The sequence below is a fragment of the Ceratotherium simum genome, chromosome 2 (assembly GCF_057802395.1).
Source record: "Ceratotherium simum simum isolate JZ-2026a chromosome 2, ASM5780239v1, whole genome shotgun sequence".
In the NCBI taxonomy this organism is placed as follows: domain Eukaryota; kingdom Metazoa; phylum Chordata; class Mammalia; order Perissodactyla; family Rhinocerotidae; genus Ceratotherium; species Ceratotherium simum.
In genome coordinates, this window is record NC_141901.1 from 78182818 (window position 1) to 78209689 (window position 26872).

The window sequence follows — 26872 nt, forward strand, 5'->3', positions numbered from 1 at the left end:
AAAGGTACAGAAAAGGCACTGACATTGAAGGAACCGTATAATTAATATATATTTATTGAGCACCTTGTAAGTATAAGGTATTCTGTACATAAGTTGGGCCACTTTGGGTTGCAAATGACAAATCCCAACTTGCCTACGCAAAAAGGATAATTTTTCGTCTGGTAAAACTCAAACACAGGATGTAGGGAACTGGTCCTGGGGATGTCTGTGTTCAGTGGCAGGAACACTTTTAGGGCTCACACTCTTTATTTCTGACTAGTGTTTCTGGTTCTCTTTGCAGATGACTTTCTCCATGCCACGGGAAACATGGCTCCTAGCAACCTGGGTCTCTCATCTCATCCTAGCAGTTCTTCTACCAGCAAAGAAAGAGGATTTCTTCCTCTTTGGCTCCAGTATGAAAACAATCCCAAGAATGACTTGCATTGGATCAATTTAGGTCACATACTCCTCTCCAAACCAATCGCCAAGCCAGGAAGATGGGATAATATGAATGGTTCAATCAAGAGCACATGTCCACCCTTGTCATTAGAATGTTTTTTTTTTTTTTTTTCCTATGGAGGGAGGTGTTTTGGGCAAGCAAAAACAGGAAGCTTTATCTTCTATGAGATGTAATAGAAAAATTAATATTTTAATGGTAGGGTTAGGTTAAAAGAGCCAAAAAATTAGAATCCCAGGATGTCTGGCTAAGATACCACAAGGTTCAAGTGGACATGTCATGTGGACTTTTCAGTCAAGAAGGGAAGCAAGCCTGTCATACTTTTGTCTTCCAATATGTTATCTCACAGATTACAAACTTAAATTTATTTCTTAATATGCATATCTTTTAAGGGAGAAAGTTATAAACGCTTGGGTACTATCTTAGAAAAAGCAAAAGAGGGTGATTGGAGGCTGGACCACAGACTGACATCCCTTTTGTTTGAAAAACTGCGAGACGTCTTGTCCTGTGGGAATGCATTATTCTAACAGCTTGCTTAATGTTTTTATTTCCTGTGGAGTGGGCTTGGTTGAAAGCTCAAAGCAGACTTACAAATTGCATTGTATAGTGGAGAACTTCTCTTCAAGTCTCTGCCAGGGCTATTTAAGACATTGCCCTGTTTGCTCTTGGCTCCCCTACTTCAGTGTCCGCTCCACCGCGTTAGTGGGAGGACTGTTGTGTTGTATTAGAGATCTGGAGAGCCTGTGACTGGGTGAAGAGTCAGTGTTTTGACTTTTTGTGCCAACATCATCGTTTCCTCACTTGTTTCACATTTCTCCTGTCAGTTGGGCCCTCAAGGCAAGGTTACCTTGATTACTTCCGGGTTTTTGGTCATGAATCTTTCTAAACTATTTTTACCTCAAAATGTTCTTGCCTATTCACCAACTCACTTTTTCTTCTTTCTGTCTCTAAATTAGAGATATCCCTACTCTTCTCTGGCACTAAATTCTTCGCTGTTTTACCTCCTCAGGAAACTAATTCCATCCATTACTTCATCTCCAGTTATCCCTCTCCACTGCATCTTTCTCCACTTATCTACCTACAGTACTATCCCCCTGAGGTATCATCAAAAGAGGTCATCTGTGTGAAATATTCCATTACTCTAAAGTGGAATATAAATATGGAACAGCACTGTTATCCTGTCTTTCTTCTTCACTCCACAATCATCTCAAAAAATTGTCAATATAAATTATTTCTTGATTTTACTTTCTCACTGTTCAATTCATTACTTAGTGTCTTAAAATCTGAACTCTGTCTCCTACAGTACTGTTTTGGGGTTCCATATCTTTGTCTTTCTTCCAGCATGGGACACAGTTGACTATGCCCTCCTCTTTTGGTTTCTATAATCTCACTACCTTCTCTCTGTCTCTGACCAGTCTTCTTTCTCCTTTAACGCTCATCTTCTTCCTTCTATGTCTGAATGTGAGTGGTCTCCATCACTCCATCCTTACCCCTTCTCCCCCCACCTCTCTCTTGCCCGTTCTTGTAAATACTTCTTGAAATAACTCCCAGATCTCTCTCTTCCCTTCAACCTGTTAAATACCTATAATTTTAACCTAAATATCTCACTATCCCCCCAACATAATGTTTAAAACATTATATGTTGTTTTATAAATGTATAAAAACTCTTACCCCATCCTAAATATCTTCCACCCTATCTGAGCCCTCAGAGTTACTTTTATACCCAGTCACCTAGGCTTGAAACATTTGTTCCATCTTTGATTCCTCTCTCTGTCCTATCCCTGAATCCAATTTCAGCCATGTTTTAAGGACACATTGTTCTATTCACCTACTTTCACTCTGTCCCTCCCCTCTGCCTTCTCTACCCTCAGGCAGTGATAGTTCTGGCTGCTGGAATAGCACACAGTCTATTATTTTGCTTTCGGTGAGGTTGTCCAGAAGTATTTTGTGGCCATATTTTTTTCCCTTCCTCATTTTTGGTTCTTTCCCTTTTCTGGGCTGAATAGCCATTTTAACTCTGTTCATAGAGATCACTTAATCTTCTTCTACACAAATATCCTTTTCAGAACCTAAATATACACTAATGTGTTTAGAATGGCCCATATAATATGTCTAGTAAGTAACAGTCAGGTGTAAGCTGACCATTGTTTATAAGCAATGACATGAAAAAACTACATTTCATAGCTATATTTTTATTAATATAATTTGCATCCTCAAATACTTTCAGTGTCTTCATATTAGGACAACATTTCAACCATATTTTGTTTAGAAAGCTGAACTTTTGAGGATTTAATGATGGGCTAATGAATATACACTAAACATAGTTCTTGAGTTTTATTATATTTCCAACAATCAACAAAATATAATATGATTCCAGTTTATGTGTAATCTCATCAGAAACATCACCTTTCGATCTCTAGGACTCAAGTCCTCTTACTTTATTTCTGCAGATCCTATTAACAAAGAATGATTGAGGACAGCTTCAGCTTTCCCAGTTTCAACATTAAAGATGTATGGTGTAACAAATAGCATACTGTGCAGCTGTAAAAAAGAATCGGGAAGCTCTTTATGTGTTTATATGGAAAGATCTCTGTTATGGACTGAATGTGTTTGTGTCCCCCTCCCAAATTCGTACATTGAAGCCCTAACCCCTAGTGTGATGTTATTTGGAAATGTGGCCTCTGGGAGGTAATTAGGGTTAGATGAGGTCACGAAGATGGGGCCATCATGGTGGGATTACTGCTCTTATAATAAGAGACACAGGACAGCTTGCTGTCGCCCTCTGCCAAGTGAGGACACAGTGACAAGGTGGCTGTCTGCAAGCCAGGAAGAGAGCTCTCACCAGAACCGACCACGCTAGCACCCTGATCTCACATTTCCAGTCTCCAGAACTGTGAGAAAATAAATTTCTCTTGTTTAAGCCACCCAGTCTATGGGATTTTGTTATGGCAGCTCAACCTGACTAATATAATCTCCAAGATTTAGTTTTAGGTGGGAAGAAAAGGGTGCCAAAATGGTGTACTATTGGAGTGAAAAAAGAGAAAATAATCTATACTTGTATTGGCTTGTATATAAATTTTAAAAATTCTGGGAAGTAAGTGAGAAACTAGTAATGCTGGTTACTTGTTTTGGGGGGATAGGAACTTGGCATATAGAAGACAGGGATGGAAAGGAAATGTTGCTGTATATCTTTTTATACCTTTTGATGCTTGAACTATGTGAATGCACTACAACTTCAAGAAATTCAATAAATAAAATTTACTTTAAAAAAATAACACAAACATTTTATTTGGAAAAACAGGATTATATTGAAATGAAAATATTGATTATATTGAAAGAAGATTGCCAATTGGCGGAATAATTATACCAGAAGTTGACATTTGATGCAGGCACAATTTGTAGAAGATGAAGGAATATGAGCGGTTGTATTCAATTGCTTTCTCGGTCAGTTCTTTAATAATCTCCATGACAATGTAAACAGTTCTTATTGTCTACTGCTCTTTTCTGGGATCTGATTTGGTTACTGCCAACAGAGCTTGAAGTGCCCCACATGACATGCCTTTGATTGAAAGATGATGGCCACAGGTTCTCTCAGTAATGCCCAGATGGTCTCTGAGAGTAAAGCCTTCTCCAACTTCCCTCAGTTGGTGGTACTATATTTAAGGATAGCAAATGCTGAGAAGAGGACCTAGTCATTCCTTTGAAAGAGGTTAATGTCTCTTCCATGAACAATGATGTGACTTTTCTTACAACTTAGTTTGGCCAGTTAAACATCCAATTGCTTTAGGGATGTTATATCACATTACCCCAGAGTGTGTTCCTTAAATGTGATTCTGATCATTTCGTTTGTATTTAACATCCATCAAAGATTTCTTCTCCATTGGTCGTCTGACCTCTGCCTCTCTCTATTCCGATCTACTTATTTTGAGCTGTTTAGCCATGACCCCAAAGCGCCTTTCTTTCTGTCCCCATGCCTTTGTAAATGCCATTTCCATTGCCTGGACCACCCTTCTATTTGTTCCTTTTTATGAAGCGCTCCCAAATGGAGCTGAGTGCTTTTCCTGACATTACCCTGTATTTATTGAATACCATTGAGATTCTCTATATGTTTGTTCCTTCCTATCAGATTCAAGAAGTTCAGGGGCCATAGCATATTCATTTTGCATCCCCAATGCTGGCATCCAGTATGCACTTGATGGTTGAATGAATGAATAAATATACAGGCTGGCTGAAATGTTAAAGACAAAAATATTATAGTACCCTATAATAAAATCCTAACCAATTCTGAGGGAAAATGCTTCGCAGGAGAATTCTAACTCTCCACATTTTAAATGCGTTCTTCAGCCCCTGACTTGTAAGAGCTGATTCTGTCAGGACAATTCTCCATGAGCCTTTTGATTTTTTGGAAAGCTTTCAGTTTTGTAGATTTTTTGTGTGTGTGGTTTGAAAATTCTTCTGGGCATCCCCATATTAAGGCATCTCTTTGAGGATCTCCTCTAAGAGCATTTATTTCTAACATTCTAAATCATAGATAACAGCTCTCAATCCAGTGGATTTTCATCCTTATCTCCAGAAAACCACATTTTTTATACTTTGTGGTAAAGTAAGTTACATATCTATAGAAATCGCTCTGTGGACGTGAGCCTTCAGCTAGAACCTCAAATGTACATTTGCCCACCAGAGAGCAAGAGTGACAGCAGGCTAATCTCTACCATTTGGTAGTTAGATATCTTTCTCATGTGTCTGTCTCAAAGATGTTCCTTTAGGGGCCGGCCCAGTGGCGTAGTGGTTAAGTTCGTGCGTGCGTGCCGCTTTGGTGGCCCCAGGTTCGCAGGCTTGGATCCCGGGTTCGAACTTATGCACAGCTCATCAAGCCAAGCCATGGCAGGCATCCCACTTATAAAATAGAGGAAGATGAGCACAGATGTTAGCTCAGGGCTAATCTTCCTCACAAAAAAAGGAAAAAAAGTTAAAAAAAAAAGAGATGTTCTTTTAAAATGTTGTGAAATTTGCAGAAAACAAATCACTAATATTTTCCAGATGAAAGAATTCACTTTCCAAACTAAAGTGGCTGATTTTGGGGAGTTTCAGCTGTGCTAAAAAGGCACTAGTGAGACAGATTTTAGAATTAGGCTCATTATCTTTTGTCAATTCAGTTTACCCTGAACAAAGTAGATAAAATAAATGCCTGAATTCCAACTATTCAGACATGCTTTTGCAAACATGGTCTCATAAAAATGTGTTTTCAGAATTCATTGACTTTAGCTATCCTGCTGATGCTGTTGAAATGTGTCCATTGATACAGCTAATATGTCAGTATTAATTTTCTGTAGTATCTTGAGATCTAACGTACAGCATGATGACTGTAGTTAATAATACTGTATTGTATACTGGAAATTTGCTAAGAGAGTAGATTTCAGGTGCTCTTGCTGCAAAAAAAAAGGTAAATGTTTTAGGAGATGGATATGTTAATTAGCTTGACTGTAGTAATCATTTCACTATGTATATGCATATCAAAACATCATGTTGTACTCCTTAAATATATACAATTGTTATTTAATAAAAACAAGATTTGCAATAGGTTGAATGCAGAAAGAGACACGAGAATACAGCTGTCCTCCATTTTGCAAAAATATGAAATAATACCACTTGGTACATGTTTTTTGTTTAGAATAATACGCTTATTTTTTCATAAAAAATATTTTGTGTTCACCTAAAAAAAAACAAAACATTTTCTGTAGTAATGAGCACTGTTGCAAACCTGAGTTCAATATACATTTGAGCACAATCCTGACACTTTTCTCAATGTAAATATCACATTTGCTCTTAGTGACATGTGACTGATGGCAAACTTAAATCCAACAGAATTTGCTAGTTCTGATGCCATTTCCTGCAAGGTTTGGAAGTAAAAACAATAGGTGTCCAGGAATACTTATCCCAGCCCAGAATTTTAGGTATTTTGCAGTCACCAAATCTTCGAAGTCTCCAGATTTGCCCCCCTCTGGGAAATAGTGTCTTAATTAAATAATTAACTAAGCCCTTTTGAAAACCAACAGTTCCCTGTGGGTTGCTTCTGTAATTGCCTCTTTACTCATCAACTAAAGGTCTACCTAAGCTACTGTCTCGTTTGTTCTCAATATAATGATTTACCTATTTAATTCATGCAATTGTTTATTGTAAAGCTTTTGTGTCTCTCATTGTTTGGTGTCATTATCTGTTCAAAATTCTAAGGTCTCAGAAGACAAAACCTGAGTATCCTTATCCTTTTATTTTCTATGGAGTCTATACAGCATTATATGATATTAAATAGGCACTAATTATTTTTAGTGTGATGATGATGAAAACAGGAACCTATAGTAGGCTGGTAAAATGTGAATTTAACATAAAAAAGAAACTTATTGAAGCTCTGGCTGTGCTATTCATAACACACAGTAGCCTGTATCAGTTGCTAAGAAGAATTTAATATTATGTGAAAGCAGTGATGAAAATGTTCAAAATAGCCCGTTCCCAATTGACTCATAGGGTACATGTAACCCTTAAGTTACTCACCTGCTTTTGCCCTAGGGCCATGGTTCTGCTTTTATGTTTCCAGCCAGAGGCCGAAAATGCATAAAGGAGGTCAAATCAACTACTTTTCTAAATACTGGTAGTTCTGGTAATTAGGTTACTCAAAGAAAGTGGTAATGATTGCTAAATCATTATTTTCAGGGATTATTGAGGAATTTAGATCTTGATGGTCAACTTGCATTAATAAGTCAACATTCATTGAATGCGTGGTTTGTAGAACCATGGGGAAATTCCTTTTTCCATCAAAAGCTCTGTATGCTCACAACTAGGATATACAACCATGCACTGGGGGTTTGGGGAGGAAAAAAAAAAGAGGAAGAATGGCCACAGATGTTAGCTCAGGGCAAATCTTTCCCTACAAAAAAGAAAAAAAAGCTCTGTATGATAAGTCTGACTATGGAAGATCTCGTATCCACAGGAGAAAATTAAACGGTTCATCTTGACGGACCACCAGAGCTTGGAGGAGCAAGCCTTACAGACAAAGCAGTTTCCTAGAACTGAAGAATTTAACCTTTGTTCTAGTCCTCCCTTCTGTCAGCCTCATCAGCAAGAAAACTGTCAAAGTTGATTTCAAATGAATCATCCTTGGCATTTTTTTTTCCCCTAAAACCGCTTGTCTGTCACTTCATGGAAATTGCTACTTGTCCTCAGTGGTATGCAATATTAGCTCAAACATTGCACACGATTCATTGTACTGCAGCAGTTGGAAAAAAAAACAGCCACATTGTATAAATATTATATATTAAAAATAAATAAATAAATAAAATTTCTTTTGAACTGGCTATGTATCAATAAACTCAGCAGTTTTATAGTTAAGGTCTGAAACCACAGCCTTTTGGTCACTTAGCTGCCAGTGTTCTTCCAAGAGAGATTAGGAAATGTTTGGCTTAGAGACAACCTTTAAAAAGTACTGAGAAATGCATTGTTGCCAGCCCTATTAATACTACATCTACTTAGAAGACTCACTTATTTCATGGCGTTTTTTAAATGTTTGTAAAGTGTGTTTACAAAAACATTTCTTTCTCCTTTAAAACAACTCCAGGCCCCTTAAGCATTTGGGTCTTCAAGACACAAAATTAGAGCATTTTCACTCCTGGTGGGCATATCTATGACCAAATATGATCACATACTCTAATGTGAATCGAAATCAGCTTTGTGACTCCTACAGTCAGAGCAAATGTTAGGCATAATGAGCCAGGAGATGAGAAATAGGTAACAAACACTTGCACAGGCTGTGGCACTGAGTCCCCACATTTCTCATTCAAGTCCCAATCCTTTATCTGCAATTCGGGAATCCAAGGGGCTCTGGAAAGCAAGACTTTTTAGTAACAAATTTGGTGGCCTAAACTGATGAGAAACTTTGTAGTCCTTACTCTAACAGTCCCATCTCACTGAATGGGAATGTTAATACGTTGGATTATGGCATGCTGCCCCAGACCCACTGGTGGTGCTGTGTAAACACACATACTTATCACATTACCTTTCTAAATCCAAAAATGTCTAAGTTTTGAAGCACATCTGGCAACACGTCTGGGATCATACTAACGCATTCTTTTCTTTTTTTCCAGTTTTATTGATATAATTGACATACTACACTGTATAAGTTTAAGGTGTACAGTATAATGACTTGACATGTATACATTGTGAAATGATTACCACAATAAGCTTAGTTAACATCTATCATGGATGGAAGCATTATTTTCAAAAGCTTTATTTTTGCTGGCTACAGAGTATCCCACAGGTATGGATGTACTATGATTTATTTAGCTACTCCCTTATTGTAGGGCTTCCTATTTGTTCCCAATTTTTTAAATGACTAGATAAACTGTTTCCTAAGCAGATTATTAACCACACTGCCTAGCACACTTAGTCACTCAATAAAAAAGTATTGAATTGATTAACGTTATTTTCATCTACTAAGATCCTAGCACAAATAGGTTTGTTAGGTTTAATTAGATGCTTAGGAGGAATCCCGGTGGTGTAGCGGTTAAGTTTGTGCTCTCTGCTTCCACGGCCTGGGGTTCACAGGATGTTAGCTCAGGGCCAGTCTTCCTCACACACACAAAAGGAGTCTGAAAGAATGAACTCCAGAGCAAATACATCTTGGTTATGGAAGGGAGCAGTTTAAGCCTAGGCTGAGAGAGGCAACGTGGGGATGGGAGTTGCTAACAGTGTGTGCCCTGGGGATGGGGAACATTGAAGAACTTCTAAGATGAATTTTGACTATGTCATAGTTTGACCTACTGTGGAAGTGCTGAACTAGCCACAATGGTTTCATTTCTCCCACTCTTCTGAAGAAGTAGCTCTTTTATTACGTGTTTTTTCTCTTTTAATTGCTCACAGTTGTTCACAGTTGTTCCTATGAGAGCAGACATGTGCTCTTTGAATTTAATTGAATGTCTGCTTTAGAACAACGTGACAAGGAAATATTATCTTCTCAGATTCCAGTATGTGTTAAGATTGGTATAGTCATTTCTGGGAATTCCCAAATCAGATCTATGTGGACTCTTCCAGGAAATGTGATTAGGCCAGCCCAACAGGACTCTCCCCCAAAGCAGGACCAAGCAGATGGAAGCCGGAAGCACCATCTTCACCCAAAAAGGATTAAGACAAGGCCCAGCAAACTGAACTAGCAGTGTCTGGTGTTTTGATGATACTTACATGGGCTCTACCTCCAGAATGCCTGTTCCCATACCTTGTAGCACTAATACTGCCTGTTTTGATTTGTGGCCAAACCTACTCTACTTTCAGACTGTGTGAACATTGTCATAATACTTGATAAGCAATTAGTGGTGCAAACACTGGTTGTGGTAATATTAGTGTTCAGCTAATTTGTTTAATTTAATTAAGCATTTAATTTCCTTCTGGTGTTTTTTATAAAAGAAAAACAAGAGAGAGGAAGAATAATCTTAAGCTTTTCAGTTACTATCTCTTGGACTATGGCAAGCTATGAATCTTTTAAAAGCAAAACGCAAATTAAAGAAAAATAAAAATTATGTTTAAACTTTCAAAAGGTAATGAAAATATAATTCCTTTCAAAGGGTGTATTAGTTTCACCATGTTCCTTAGAATAAATATTATAGAGTAATACAAAATTATATAGCATAGAATATAATATTATAGAGTTATATAAAGTCCTGAGAACTATTCCCCAAAATGTTAACAGCCCGTTCTTCATCAGTTGACATTCATCAGTCTTTCCTGACAATGCCTAGCCTCTTCCCCTGATCTCCACCTTACCAATTGATGACCATTTCTGACAAGGATCAGAATGATATTGCAACGAGGCAGACAACATTGTAAAGCTCAAGAAACATTAACTAAGTCACGAAAGGAAAGATACGACTGAAAGGATAATCCCTAAAATTAATTAGGATGTCAGAAAGAGTTCTTGGCAAAAAGCAAATTAGAGTTGGAACTTCTTTCCCTTCTTCGTAAAGATGCATTGTATGGTCTTTTGTGGGAACTCATGGGTTTTCCATAAAAGTACAATTCTGATTTGTCTATATAATATTCTTGTCCCCTTTCTCCCTAAAATGAAGTATCTATCACAGCATTCCCACAGAAAAGTGAGTTTGCTTTCCAAGGCAATCTTCTTGCTTTTTTTTTTTCTTTCTATAGTTTTGAAAAAGTCATTCTTTAAAGCCCTTTCTAATTTTTTTCCACTTTTGAGTTGGCAGATGGCATAGCCAATTAATTTTTTGAATTATAATAAATATATTAAAAATATCTTAAGAATTGAACAGAGAATTGATGCCCATATACTAGGGTATAAAAGCATAAAATGTCCTAGACCAGTAAATTATAGATAATCTGTGCAGCATTTTATATTGATGCATATACTGATTTGCTGAAATGTTTAAATTATCTGGAAAATTTAGTTAGTAGCTAAATATGTGACCTGTATGAACACAAATTACCATTTTCCTCTAGCTTTCATCTAACAGTTATATATATATATATATATATATATATATATACACACATATAATGGAGATAGTGTGAATCATATATCATTTCTAAAGAGTTAGATAATCTTGACATGAATTAGTCTTGATTTACATTTAAACTCCACTCTTATCTGTAATATCACCAGGATGTGTTATATTTTCTGTAGATAAGGTTTTCTTAGGGTGATTTTTCATGCTAATTTCTTTGAGTCTGGATGAAGCTCACATCAGATGTCATTAGGTTTGTAGGGGAGGCTGCTCCAGTTGTAAAAGGCTGCAGAGGAGGCCTGAGGGCAGTTGCGCATCATTGGCAAACTCCCCATCATTGGGGAAGCACTCTCTTACCTGGCATCAGGCTCTCAGCCAGGCCCTGGCCCTCAGTTTCCTCACTTTTAATATGAGGTTAACAATATCACCCACATTGCAGCTGTAGCACGTGGATTTTTCTTGTATTTCCTCAAACACATTAAGCTCTCTCTCACCTTTTGTCTTTGCTCATATGCTCCCTTAGTCTGGAATGTTTTCTCCAATCTTAGTTAATACCTACTCATCTTTCATGTCTCAGCTCAAAAGTCACCTCCCCAAGGAAACCTTCCTTGATGCGCCAGATAAATGAGATTTCTATTATTATACATGCTCAGGGAACCCAGTCCTTTTCCTTTATAGCACTTACTTAGTAAATATTTAATTATATGATTGTTTGATTAATAGCTATCTTCCCCACTAGACAGCACTAGTGCCTAGCACTAGTCAATAAATAGCACAAGTTATGTAAATAAATCTGTATTATGGACCCTGATTTTAATTCAGGAAAAATTAGCAAAACTTCAGGAAATGGAAGGCAAATTCTCTGAAAAAGCTGTATAAATATTATACTGGAATAATAACAGAACTTGGAGAATAGGAGTGTGGCTGATTAATGGTGGACACTCCTTTCCTCAAGAGGTGGTGTCTATTCTGTCTCTCTGAATCTGGACAGGTCTGTGACTGCTTTGGCCAATACAGGATGGTGGAAATGATGCCATGCTAGTTCCGTGTGTAGCCCTCAAATGGCCTGGTAGCTTCCACTTCTCACTTCTAGGAAGCCAACTGCCAATTGAGAAGTGAGACTACTCTGAGATCACCATGCTGTGAGAAGCCCAAGCCACATGGGGAGGCCCTAGGGGAAGAGACTCATGTGGAGAGAGAGAGGCCAAGGAACACTGAGGCACCGGAGATGTGAGTGAGGCAGCCAGCTTGGAACCAATTCCACGTGGATCAGGGATGAACCACATCGACAAGCCCTTCCTAAATTCCTGATCCACAAATCATCATCAAAATAAAATGACTGTTTTAAGCCACTAAGTTTCGGGGTAGTCTATTATACAGCAATAGATAACTGGAATAAAGAGTGAGAAAAGTAAATTCACAATAGGGAAGAGCTGAGGAAAGACGATTCAGAGGAGAAAATAGGTGAAGGGTGAAATAAGGAAACATGTGACAACCACCTCAGAGGTCAGAGTTCAGGTAATGCGGATGGTGACACTCTCTCCATAAAACCTCTAGAAGCTTGCAAACTCCCCATGTATGCATGATGCAGGTCCCAATTTATAGGACCCCCTACTATAATTTTATAATGGTGCTGGCAAAAAAAAAAAGTGTGGGAAAATAATCTGTCACTATTTTTTACATAATCTATATTTCTAGGAGTTGTACCTGTGCATCATCAAGCATATGGAATATAAGTAACCTAAATTATTTAAAATGTAGTTAATTTTCACCAATATTCAATACAAGAAGGTTCTCATTCATTGGGAGAAGTTGGGCAACAGTTTGGTTGTAATGGGATTTGACCCCAGAATGGGTAAATGAAGCTTTACCCAACCATGAATGGAATGGGAAAGAGGAGACGGAGTAACTTTCATTGAAAATCATTATTGTTAGGCTTTTCATATTTTCTTCTTCCTCTTCTTCTCCTTGTTCTTCATCATCATCATCATTATCATCACAGAAGCTGATAACGTTTGTTGAGTGCTTACTCTATCTATATCCTGCAAAGTTTTACATGGATCATCTCATTAATCATTATAACATTATAAGGTAGGTGTCATCTTCATTTTACAAATGAAACAATAAAAGCTCTGTGTATACAATTGATTGACCAGGACTGTATGGAAATAAGTGGTAGAGTCAGGATTTGAACAAAGGTCTATCTGAATACTGACCATCTTAACCAGTGGGAAGGATAGGGAGAATGTGTTTTCTATGTTGTTTAAGTTAATTTTATTTAATCCTCTAAATCCATCTAAGATTAGTATTACTATTCCCATTTTATATATGAGTGTCTAAGTCTCAAAAAGTTTAAGCAGATTGTGCAAGATCACACAGCTGTGACAGAGACAGGATTCAAACGCAGACCGTGAACTCTCTACAACCCTGCAGCAATTCACAGATATTTGGAGCAATAGAATCATAGACTCTTGGACCTGGAAGTAGGCCAAGTATAATTCTCTTATTTTGTAAGAATTGAAACCCATTCTTATGAAGGTGGACTGAGGAGAGTAGGGAGAAGTGAAGGCCATCCATTGCTTTAAATAAGCCATTCTCTGTACACTTGAATTGAGGATTCAGCAATATAAAGATGAGTCTGTCCGCCAAGAGCACCTCAGACTAGCAAGTAATACATCACTGTGTGATGGGAGTGAAAACAGGGATACAGGTGTGTCACAACCAGCCTGGGTGGGCCAGGGAAGGATTCACGGAAGGGGTGATGTCTTCACTGAGTCTTAGAAGAGGATTAGGAGTTATCAAAGAGGGGATGGTGTCAAGCACATTCCAAGTGATAGAACACCATATGCAGAGGCCCATGTAAGAGAAAGGATGGGGAAATGACCAGAATGAGAATGAGGAGAGGGTCTTGTGGGCCATGGTAAGACATTTGGACTTCATTCTGAGGGTACTGGGAAGCCACTGGAGGATTTAGGCAAGAGAGCGGCATGATCACATTTGCAGTTTAGAAAGACCACTCTGCATAGGAGGGCTGTTGCAATAATCCAGGAGACCAATAATTACATTCTGGACTAGGTGGTGGCAGAGTGGATGGAGAGACGTGTATGGATTTGAGCCATTTTAAAGAGATTGATCTGACAGAACATGATTAAATGTGGAGGCAAAGGACAGCATGATGCTGAGGATAAACAGTCAGATTACTGGTTTGAGCAACTCTCTGTGTGAATGGAAGAGAGAATGGAAGGGGAGAAGGAGCAATCCTGAGCAGAACATGATGAATTCAGCTTTGGGCATGTTGACTTTGGAGTTCCTATGGGACAGCCAAGCAGGGATGTCTTCTAGGCAGTTCTGAAGCTCAGGAGAGAGAGCAGAGGACCAGAAACGAAGGTGTGAGCCTTGTTGGCCTTGAGGTGCTATTTGAAGTCATGGGCCTAGATTAGTTCACCCACAGGAAGGAGCATGTAAAGTTGGAGGAGAAAAGAGAGAAGCTAGAGAACTTAGGGAAACAACAACATTTAAAAGCAGTGGAACAGAAGCAGAGAGAGAGAGAGAGGGAAGAAGCCAGGAGAGAGCAGTATCACTGATGCAAAAGAGGAAAGCGGGAAGGAGGATTTCTGGGACATGTGTATTCTGATGCTATGTTAAACAATTGTGGGTTGATACCACAAGAGCATGTGTAACAATTCCCTGGTATTGCAAAACTGAGATTCCATTGTTCTTCATAAGAAAATGAAGCAACTTCATTTCATAAGCAAAGGAATGGGGCTTATCAGAACCCTGGGGTGTGTGCATTTGTGTGTGTGTGTGTGTGCATGCACACATGTGCATACATGTACATATACAACAATTTCAACTGTAGAGAAATGTTTTTCACTTTTTCAACATTTAGATTACCTAAAATCTGAAAGGGATTTTCCCTCAATCTATTTCTTCCCCCACAAATGTACATTGAGTATGAAATAGTCATAAAAAATACCTCTGGAAAGATAATGTTACAGAAAGTGCTGAGAAACTGAAAAAAAAAGAATTATAAAAGTTCAGGGCCACACTAATCTCTGCATATCATCATAATACATCACAGACTTGTTCAAAATCAATACACTTGTATAGTATTTTGTACTTTTCAGGATACTTTGACTATCTCATTAGCCCCTAACGTGGTTGTAATGAATTGGACGACTGTGGCGTCAATGGGTTATTACTCCGCTAAGAGAAAGTAATAAGTAGCACAAGAGAGGAATAGAGAAAGAGCTATGGAAGTTCAGAAAAGGAAAACATAGCTTGTGTGGGAGAGGCTGGGGAGTAGAGAAAGCTGAGCTTTAAAGAGCCAAGAGCACTTATTGAGTGCTTACTGTGTGCCAGTTACTGAGGTAGGCATTTTATGTGTTATCTCATTTGAAACACTGAGTCTGTTGAGTGGTGGAAATGGGCATTTACACAGAGGCAGATGGCTCCTTTGATATCCAGCATAGTACCTGGCACAAGAGCACAATAGTTATTAATATTAGTGGTTATCATTAACTGAATACTTCCTGGTGCTAAGACCCTTTGTACATGCTGTCACATTTCAGCCTCATAACAACCCTGAGAATGAGGTATTATAACTCTTACCTAACCCATAAATTCAAGTGACTCACGCAAGTAAGGTCCCTCATAAAAAATAAATGGCATACTCAGCTAAGAACTTTAAAGAGAAAGTTTAATAAAGGGAATGTTTTTAGAGGTGTCAACAGGGTAAAGAGAACCAACAAGGGATATTGAGCCACCCAGGGACTAGCAAAAATGAGAAGCCATTATCCCCCTTAGATGTAGATAATTCAAGGAATGTCATTAAGCAGTTCAAGCTGAGCTGCAGTTAATTGGCTACTTCTTTCCAGAGTATGGAAGTTAGGAATTCTAACTTTGCTGCTTTCATTGACATCTTCACATTAAATCCATACACCAAGGGCCGGCAGGGCGGCATAGTGGTTGGGTTTGCGCACTCCGCTTCCTTTGAACCTGGGGTTCGCAGGTTTTGGTACTGGGCACCGACCTACTCACCACTCCTCAAATCAAGCTGTGGCAGCAACCCACATACAAAATAGAGGAAGACTGGCATAGATGTTAGCTCAAGGACAATCTTCTTCCAGCAAACAGAGAAAGATTGGCAACAGATTTTAGCTCAGGGCCAATCTTCCTCACCAAATAAATAAGTAAATAAATAAGTCCATACATGATGGTTATGTTGGATCCATCAATCCCTTCTGCTGTTACTCTGATCAACATTCACAATGCAAGGAAAAACTCTGAGAAGCTAGAGAGAGTGGATGGCTCCAAGCGTAGCCTCCTTACGCACTGAATATTGCCCAATGCTTTTTCTGAAAATGCTGAACTGTCTTTTTTCTCATCCTTTTTTTTTTTTAAATATTCATAATGTCCTGTGCTTAAAAGTGGGCTTTTAAATGTGTGCTGCTTAGTAATTCCATATAAGTAGTTACATGGGGTTATCAGAATGCAGCCAAGAGCTGGAATCACCAAAGAGCGACCACCAGACAGAAACTGTGGTTATAGAAGGGTGCGGCTGTCGCTACAAGCATGAAAAATCTGGAAGGGAGTGAGAGGAATAAATATGTTGACCTCTCCCTCCTCTTTCTCGCCAATCTCCGGTAAGTGCCTCCCATTGGCCAAGGCCAACAACAATGGGACCCCAGGTGATACAGTGCACGAAGGTCAGTCCTCTGGGGCTTAGAGCAAGACAGAAAAAATGGTGGAGCATGGGTCCTGGACACACCACGGTTACACAACTAGAATGCAGGAGGGCCAGGAGTCAAAGTCAGGTTTATTATGCCTTATTCACGGCTTTTATGTATTCCTCTACCATACACACTGTAGGTGCTTGATAAATATTTGTATATTGAATGAATTCCCAGGTGAAAGTTGAAGAAACCAAGGTTAGGGAGGCTACACGTCTTGACTTTAGGAACCAGAGCCCTGGCTACCCTGGAACCATCTCCTAGTCTGTAACCCACTACCTGCCCATTCGACCAAACATCACTTACTCCTTGGATGTCAAAGGAACTCTGAAGCAATGGGTTTCCTCCACTGTAAACCTTTTTTGTCAAATTTAATGATTCTCATGTGGAAACACTTAGGACTTAGCGTCAGATTGCAGACTTATGGTACTTACTTGATCCAGTATTTCTAGCACTTGGGATGGACAAATACACCCTTGAGCCCTAATTCTCTTTTAGGATTCCCACCCCCACTCCCAAACACCCATCCCCAATGAAAGTGAATCTTATATCTACTAAAAATGGAGTAAGAAAGGAGGAAGGCAGGAATATCTGCTTTAATCCTGAAATAATTGCTGTCTAAAATTGACTTCAAATGCAGGTACCAGCAATATCATCAACGGAAAAGAAAAATTGTCTCTGTATCAATCAGTATGAAGCCAGGAGAATATAATCAGCTTTATGTATTTAAAATAGAGGGAATTTAAAGAGGAATTGATTACAAAGGTCTTGAAATGTGCGGAAGACCATAAGCCCCACGTTATCATTCACCATTACGTTGCCAGTACCTAGCATAGTATCTGGCATGTAGCAAGGGTTCAGTAAATATGTATTACATCCATGATTATATTTGTGGATGAGATTTGGAAGGTCTAGGAAGGCCACAGGTTATTTTGGAAAGCGTTAGGATACCAGTATGAGTCTGATAATTCAGTGGATGTGGATATGTGGTTTGGCCTTTGGTAGGAAATAATGTTCAAATCTTGTCAATGGATAATATTCACTGAGCACCTACTGGGTGCTAGGTCCTATTCTAGCATTTTTCTAAGCATTTTGCGTTATTAACTTAACCTTCATAATAACCCTATGATAATGAGTTCATCGTTTCCCGTTTTACAGATGAGGATGAAACTAAGGCAAAGAGCTTTTAAGCAACATGTCTAAGATTATACAACAGGAAAATAGCAGAACAAAGTTTCCACCCACAAAGTCTGGCTCCAGAAGCTACACTCAGTCCCCACACCATATGTCTCTCCATTGCTCAAGTGTTGAAAGCCTAGCCCACCTTTTTACCTTTATTTCCCCTTTTCCCATTGTACTCTGGGGCAGAAACCAGCTAGCTGTTTCCCCAACCTGTTTTCTCTTTTTTCTTAGCCCACAGAGGCTATATTTTCCTGCCCTTCCCTGTGGTTATTGTCACCGTGTGACTGAGTTCTAGCTAAAGGAATCTGAGCAGAGGTGATATACATCACTTCTTGGCCTGGCCCTTTAAGACTCTCAGACACGGTGCTTTCCCTTTCTTTGATCTTGAAGAAATTGAGCACAGTGAACTTGGATGCCAAATTTTGAAAAGTTGGAGCCACAAAACAGAAGAAAGCTGAATCCCTGCATATTGCTTGGAGAAGAGTCAGGAACCAACCAGGAACATCTGTGTTACACTTTAAGTGAACAAGAGCTAAGTTTCTATCAACTTTGTGCCATAATATGTGTTAGGGTCGTTTTGTTACAGCAGCTGGAGTTACCTTAACCAATACATATGTGAATTGAGCTGATCTATCTATTGTTCCCTGAACATGTGTCTGGCTTTTGCACATACTTTTCCTTAGGATTCTCATTCTCTCCTTCCAATGATTCACATCCTAAAAATTATTCAAGGCTTAAACCAAGTCTAATCGCCTTCAAGCATCTTTCTTCCACTCCCATCAGCCACAGTGATATCTCTTTCCCTCAACTTCCTGTAGCACTTTGTTGTCTGTTCCTCTTATATGCCCTTATCATAGCTCCAATTTTGGGTGTCTTGTTTTCCCAGTGAGATTGTGAGCTCTTGAAGGTCAAGGATCATGTTTTTGTGCTTTTTGTATGACTCTGAAGTGTTGTGCCTTGGGAATTTTCAATAAATATTTGTGGGGAAAATGAATTTACAAACACATTAGGCTCAATAAAGTCCGTTTTCCTAAAAACAGTCCTTCATTGCTCAAGCAGGAAGGCATGTAAACTATAATTTGCTGGAGTTGGTGTTTTTATTACTCTTTTCACTAATATACACATCTAACACTTTTTGACAACTGCTTAGAGGAGACAAAAGGCATGCTTATCAAATTTCAGAAGACATAAAACTAGAGGTAATAAATAATGCACGAGATGACAGAATCAAAACTAGACAAGTTGGAATGAAGCAGATAACATTTAATAGGGATTACTACAAATTTAGATTTTAAAAACCAGCAGCCCAATTTCAGTATGGAAAGACATGGCTAACACCAATTTATAGGAAAAAACTTTCAGGTTTTAATGGCTTGCAAGGCTGACATGAGCCCAGAGTGGTACACAGGACCCTGTTCATAGTTAGGATCAGGGAACTGGATGGCAGGCAAAGCATTCAGGCTCCAACAAGGTATGGGCATGAAATAAGGTTACTAGGTGGAGGCTAACTGGAGGTGGATGGAGCCTCAACGTTGGGTAAAGAGGAGAACAAAGCCCCATATTTTACCTTGGGCAAACTCAGCACGTGGGTCAACTTTCGCTTGTAGCATTGGTGAGAATTTCCTGTCTGAAGACACCATTCAGTGATTTCTGACACTAAGCTGGCGCCAATAAGTCAGACTGAGTCCCCTTAGAGTTTTGCCTCAGAAGTAGAACCTAGTAGGTCATAAAGGTTTGTTATTTTACTTTTGGTCCCACTTCCAGTGTCAGGGTCAGAGATGTCCTTCACTTAAGACCCCTCATTCACGAAGGTGAGAAATGCCCTGTCATCTGGGTAAATTCAAGCCACCCTTGGGAGAGGGGAGAGAAGGCATCACATCTTCTCTGGGCTCAGTTGAGACAACTGTTCCACCATCCTCAGATAGATCTGCTCCTAGAAACCCAAATGTCCTAAAAACTGGGACCAGAGTTCTAGCAAGAAGGCTGTGGCCTGGGCCTTGGCACTGGACCACCAAAAAAGCGAATACAGTCTTAGGCAGAGTTAATAGAAGCCTAGCATCTGAAACAAGGGTTTTGCTGTAGTCTGTGCTGGTCAGACCACAGAGGAAGAATCATTTCTTTTCTGGATACTATGATTTAAAAGGGATACAGGCAAATTTGGTGTATCAAAAGGAAGACAACCAGCATGTTGAAGGGACTTAGAGAGCAAATCACTAGTTACTTTTTGGTGGTTCAGGCTCAAGGCCTGGAAGGGGTCAGGATGATGGATGGGAGGGGAGTATCAGGCAGCACAGACATCAGAACTTCACATATGTGAATGCTGTCTTCTGAAAGAATACTAGCACATTAGGTAATGCCAGAAGGCAGAACTCAGACCAGTGAGTTTTAAGCCCAAAATGAAGACTTTTTAACCATTATAGCTCTTCAAAAGTGGAATACACTGTAAGTAAGTGAGGTTTAAAATGTTCAAGTAAAGATCTGATGACTGTCACAGATGTTTTGGCTGGAATTCAAGAACATTGGTTGGGAAGTTAGATGAGAGGGTTTCTAACGTCCCATTCAAATACAATGTTCTATGATCCAATCAATCTTTACTACAGCATGTGAGGAAAGGTGAGATTATTTTGGAGTTAGAACTTGGTTTTTGAAGTGGATCTTCCTCTCAAATAAAACAGAATCCATGGATTATTTAATCTGTAATATGTGAGAGGGGAAAAAAATAGAAGTTTAGTTAGTATCCTTAAGAAGGGAAAGGAACTCCCTAAAGGGTATGGAAAAAGAAACGTTCAACAAATACCACGGGAATTGCATGGAACCTGTACAGGCGTGAGGGGAGGGCCAGGGAGAAGGTTGGAAACTCTTTTTCTCAATGATAAGGAGCTGTGAGGCACACATCTGACACTGCACAAGGTGAGCACACATCTATCGTGGGGACGGCACGCTTGGTCTTCGCCTCCCTAGCTCTGCGGGCCCTGGACACAAACACGCCAGAATCGCATTATTCATGAGAGCTGATCGTCCTTGAAATACTCCGAGTTTCTCTCTATTTTTCCTTATGTATGTGTTTCTTGGACTCTTTCTCACAGATGGGAAGAAATACATTCTTTTTATAATCTCGAGTCTCACGTAGGGTGAGAGGTCATTTGCAGGGAAAGTTAAGGGAACGTGGACTTGGGTGTGAAAACAGATTCTCACGCTAAGAACTGGGGGGTGGTACCACGTGCTGGGCAACCTGGGAACAGGAGAGTAGGCAGAGAAGTCAAAGTATTTATCCACAAGAGAATCATCCCATCCTTTGCCTCCTGATCACCAGGAAGCCCTCCAGTCGCTCTGTCCAGACCACCGCCTGCTCTCCCAGTCCACCTTGGGGGCGATGTGAGGTGTGCACCTGCAGCGGAATACAGGTAACGTCAGGTCCGGGGACGGTGACTTTTCCCCGAGGTTCCCCCGCCCGCGCACACCTCCCGCGCTCCCCGCTTCCTCGGCCGCCTCCCCCCGCCCCACTCCTCGCGCGGGGGTCGCCGCTCCCACTCGCGCCTAGGCGGCCGCCGAAGCCGGGAGCGCCGGGGTGGCGCGCGGGCCGCGCGCGGGCCGGCGCCCGGAGCTCTGGGCATGCTCAGTCGCGCGGGCAGGGCTCCGGGCGCGAGCGGGGCTCCCTCTGCACCGCAGTCAGCGGCTGCCAGGAGGAGCCGCCGGGCGCTCGCAGGTTTGGCGCGCGCTGCCCGCGGGAAGACCCGGCCGCCGCGCCCCGCCGCCGCCCCGCCGCCCCCGGAGCCATGGCCGCGCTCGGCCACCCCGCCGCCTTCGGCCGGGCCACGCACGCCGTGGTGCGGGCGCTGCCCGAGTCCCTGGTCCAGCACGCGCTGAGGCGCGCCAAGGGCGACGAGGTGGATTTCGCCCGCGCCGAGCGGCAGCACCAGCTCTACGTGGGCGTCCTGGGCAGCAAGCTGGGGCTGCAGGTGGTGGAGCTGCCGGCCGACGAGAGCCTCCCGGACTGCGTGTTCGTGGAGGACGTGGCCGTGGTGTGCGAGGAGACGGCCCTCATCACCCGCCCCGGGGCGCCGAGCCGGAGGAAGGAGGTAACTGCCCGCGCGGCGACGGGAGGGGCGCGGCCGGGGCAGCGCGCCGGGCCCTCCGCTGCCGCCCGCGCCGAGTTGCCGGGGCAATCGCAGAATTGGCCCCCGGGCGAGTTCACATCTTCCCATTGCGGGGAGAGGGGGTGTGTGTGAGACCGTCAGAGAGAGAGAAGTTCATTGTTCACGCCTTCCGGCTGTCGGTGCAGCTTGCGTGCCTTCGAGAAAACCCGATTGAGTGTGGTTGTGCGGACTCGGGCAGGTGGGTGGGGTGGGGAATCCATCTCACAAGCAATTTTATTTGTAAAGATTGAACAGCAGCAAAGACCATGCAGTGCAACTCCCGGAGAGCGGGGGCAGGGAGGGGGCCGCTCCAGGCGGGCGGGTGCAGGCTCCGCGAGGGCTCCAGGGGCAGCGCCAGTTGGTGGCACTGAAGCCCCCAAGTCCTGCCTGGGGCTGGCAGCAGGGCGGGCCAGATAAATTAAGGGGGTGTGGATGCCCAGAGACCTAGGACATCGGGAGTTACTTTTCAGTGGTGGCGAGTGAGTCCTGCAGAAAGGGACTGGCAAGTGAATGAATGTAAGGAGAGTGGTTGGGTGGCGAGCTGTGGTCAGCGTGCCCGTGAATAGGCTAGGTTTGAAAAGCTGTACTCGGTGTGGGGTGTTGGGTGTGTGCATGTGTGTGTGTGGTTAATTAGAAATGATTGTTTCACAAATTCCATAATTTTTATTCTCTATATTTTTAAACTCATGGCAATTAGAGCTTTTTGTGTTCTCAAGGGATAGTAACTACTTTAAAATATTGCAGCTTGTGAAAATGGTTGTGATTGCTTTAAACACAAGGTGGGTTAGTGGGGAGAGACAAATAGAGTGAGATTGGATTTTAAAATGCCATCTGGCCTGGGATTCTTCTCATTGCCCGATAAGAGCCCAGGCTCGAGACTGTCCGTTGCCGTTGGCATCAAGTGGCATTGCAAGAAGCTGGTGGTTTCTTTCATATCTGGAGCATTAGGGATTTTTTTTTTTTCTGTTTTGTCTTTATTCAATTCACATTGGAAATGCCTCATAGAGCTTATTCTACACATGCTTCACAACTTGGTTGATAGAACCTTACATGGTCCCAGAGAATAAGCTTATTCCATTTATTTCTCACTGAGATTATTAGCTTTTTTTCACCCTATCTTAGCAGAAAACCAAGAGTAGCAGGTCTCATTCTCTTAGCTCTTTTATCTCCTTTGCCACACCTCTCCATCTTGGAGGTTGTGAGATGACCTACTCTAGTTTAAACTAATAAGCATGTAAACCCATTTGAATACTTTCTAATGTGTCCTGGGCCATATGGCAGAGCTGTGATTTGTTCTTTTTTTTGTTTTTTGGTGAAGAAGATTAGCCCTTAGCTAACATCCGTTGCCAATCCTCATATCTTTGCTGAGGAATATTGACCCTGGGCTAACATCCATGCCCATCCTTGTCCACTTTATATGTGGGACACCTGCCACAGCATGGCTTGATAAGCGGTGTGTATGTCTGCACCCAGGACCTGAACCTGCAAACCCCGGCCCCGAAGCAGAGTGTGCGAACTTAACCGCTATACCCCCCGGGCTGGCCCCTGTGGTTTGTTCTTAAAAGAGTAAAATAGATTTCAAAAACCCTTTCAAAATGGTGCTCATTTGATGAGGGTAGTCCAATTTCCTGTAAAAAGACCATTGCTTATTGAATCATCTATTTCATTTTATTACTATAATAAAACCTTCCAGATTTTGGCCTTCTGATACTAAAGTGGGAGTGATCTTCCTGCCCTGTCAGAGTTTGAGGCATATATTTTAAATTGGCTTCACTCTTATATCAGCCTGGTGGCCCACTGCCAGAGGCCACATGGTGCAGTGGATAAGAACATCAGACTGGATCTAATTCTGTGACGTTGAGGAGTGTCTCTTGCCTCAGTTTTCTCACCTGTAAAGTGGACATATTAATACCTATTTCGTAGAGTTGTTGTAATAAATTTATTAATCCATCTGAAATTTATGGAACAGGACATTTCAGGAATGTTGGTTGTTATTACTCACTTAACAATGGGTCATGGAAGATTTACTCCTTCTGGAGCAGTAAGAAATCTGCTGTACACTGATGTAGTTACAGTGACATTTCCCCTTCCTAGGGTGAAAGGGAGTTATCTTCACGCCTTAGTTTCCATTCTAATCTGCTGTGTAGCACTGCCTCCCAGCTTGAGTTTCCTGCTGCTGTGTGGTCTCTCCCCAGAACGCTTTTGCCATTGCACGTGATCTGGATAACCAGAGTAACAGACCTTCCAGCCAGGGAGAGGCATACGGGCAGTCGTGTTGGATGGGGTGCTTCTGGAAAACAGGGCTGTGCAGGGTAGCTAACTCTCTTCGAAATCTCTCACCCACCAGTTTGCTGCCTTAGTTGGTGTTAATGCGTGCTTTGTGAGTGAATGAACAACTGAAATGAATAAAATGCTAATTAGCTAATACCAGTAAGTTGATTATAATTACTTCAGAGCCCTTGCTGGACTGTTACATATGTTTTTCATGTGACACCTGCCTCACTAACTGTGAAGTTCCACAACAGCCAAGGCATTATTTAAAAGTTATTATTACTGGGGCTGGCCCCGTGGCTTAGCAGTTAAGTGCACGTGCTCCGCTACTGGCCACCCAGGTTCGGATCCCGGGCGCGCACCGACGCACCGCTTCTCCGGCCATGCTGAGGCCGCGTCCCACATGCAGCAACTAGAAGAATGTGCAGCTATGACCTACAACTATCTACGGGGGCTTTGGGGGTAAAAAGGAGGAGGATTGGCAATAGATGTTAGCTCAGAGCTGGTCTTCCTCAGCAAAAACAGGAGGATTGGCATGGATGTTAGCTCAGGGCTGATCTTCCTCACCAAAAAAATAAAATAAAAATAAAGATTATTATCACTGATCTCCTTGCCTCTTGTCTCCTCACTCTCCTACACTGTAGCCAAGCTGGTCTTTCTAACACTCAAATCTGAGTGTGTCCCTCTTCTGACTAAAATTCTTTAGGGGCCTCCGCTGAGCTTGATAAACCAGTTGAGCTGGGTTCTGCTTGCCTTTCCAGCTTCAGCTGCTTGTCTGACCCCACCCCAGGTGCCTGCCAACCCTTGGCTCGAGCCACCTCAGGCTCACCATGCTGTTGCTTTTCTGGGTACACGTTTCTCCTTTGCCTCGGGCGCTCTTCCTCCTTCCTCTCCTCCATTTTACCTGGCTGCTCCTACTCACGCTTTAGTTCTCAGCTTCCTGTTGTCATTAATATTACTAGCTAGTCTTTCTTGGGTGCTTGCCATTTGCCAGACATTGTGCCAGATTTATGACATGCATTTCATTGAATGCTCACATAAACTCTTTGAGCTCAATACTCTCATTATTCCTATTTTAAAGTTGATGAAACTGAGGCTTAGGGAGATTAAATAAAGTGGTCAAGGTTATAGAGTGGAACCAGTGAAACCAGGATTGCAACTCAGGTTTACAGCACTCTAAAGTTCTAGTCCCAACCACTGGGACATTAGACATCACCTTCCCAAGCCTAGGACTGGTTCTCCTTTTATGAGTTCCTGTAACTCTCTGTACTCCCTTTTATGGTATTTATCCTACCATGTGGTAATTGTCTGTTTACCTTTCTGTATCCCCCACTATTATGAAAACTGTGAGGGCAGGGATCATGCCTGCATTGTTCAACATTTTATCCCCAGGGCCTTGCACACAGCAGTCATGCTGCAAATATTTTGTTGAACAAATGTGTCCATGATTTTAGGTCAACCTTAGTTTTCCCTCCTTATGACATTTTTGGTGTTTTGCAAGCATTCCCAATTAGTAGGGTCCCAACAGTTTTCTTACAAGTATAGATAGTTTATAACTGTTTTTCTCTCCCTCTCCCTTTCCCTGTCTTTGTCTCTTGTTTTTGTTTTGTTCTTATAAAAATCCTGAGAAGTTTCTTCTTAATCAAAACATCATGCTAGGGCCGGATCCGTGGCTTAGCGGTTAAGTGCGCGCGCTCTGATGCTGGCGGCCCGGGTTCGGATCCCGGGAGCGCCCCGAGGCACCACTTCTCCGCCCAACGTGAGGCCGAGTCCCACGTACAGCAACTAGAAGGATGTGAACCTATGACATACAACTATCTACTGGGGCTTTGGGGGGAAAAAACTGAATAAATAAAATCTTTAAAAAAAAAAAAAAAACATCATGCTATATTTAATGACTTTTCTTCCTTGGAAGAAAGGACTGAGAACTCAACTCAAGAAAGTAACTTCTGTGAAAGCTCAGTGTTTGCCACGATGGGGCCTCCAAGGATTAATAAACACAGGCCCTGTCTGTAGGAAGCTTAAGTTTTAGTGAAGAAAACTGTGTATACAGAAAGTCAGCGAATAATGTTAATTGTCTAATAATTCTGTGTCTTTAGGAATACAAAGATTTTAATATGTTTAATACTTTGAAGACAAGTAAATTAGCCTTGAGAAACCAATCATATTTTAAATGACTCCAACTTGCTTTTTAGAGGGGGAAAAAGTCAACCTCAAATGTCAAAGTCCTGTAAAGAAATGTCTAAAAGCTGAAATAAGACAAGGGATGGGGTGAAAGGATTGGGTTTTTTTTAAAAAAAAATAAAATTTTTGTATAGATTACGCATGCTTGCAGTACCAGACTCAAAAGGTACAAGAGGGTGTGCAGTGAAAGGAAATGTCGCCCCCTGAACCCCACTCTTGTACCTGACTGCCAGTTCCCTTCCTTAGAGGCAACTACTAATGCCATTTTCTTGCATTTCCTTCCAGGTTTTTAGTACCTAGTAAATGATTAACAGTCAAAGCTTCCTCAAGCAAACTTGTGAAATACATCCTGTGCCCTTTCGCCCTCTTTCAGAGCCATTTTATCCTTTCCCGGACACCGCGTATTAGTACTTGGGATATTCTGTC

General features: G+C 41.4%; 1 protein-coding gene across 2 annotated transcripts in view; it reads left to right on the plus strand.

Moving 5' to 3' along the window:
• Positions 1 to 21238: 21238 nt before the first annotated feature.
• Positions 21239 to 26872, plus strand: part of DDAH1 (dimethylarginine dimethylaminohydrolase 1) — a 131106-nt gene continuing 125472 nt past the window's right edge. The window contains exon 1 of one of the 2 annotated variants that reach the window (XM_087448247.1): positions 21239 to 21259. Coding sequence is in view for 1 of the 2 variants with exons in the window: in XM_004431563.3 (XP_004431620.1) it covers positions 21632 to 21934 (303 nt within the window). In the remaining variant the exon portion in view is untranslated. Of the gene's footprint in view, positions 21260 to 21559; positions 21935 to 26872 lie in introns of those variants that run through there. The other variant, XM_004431563.3, reaches the window with a different exon arrangement.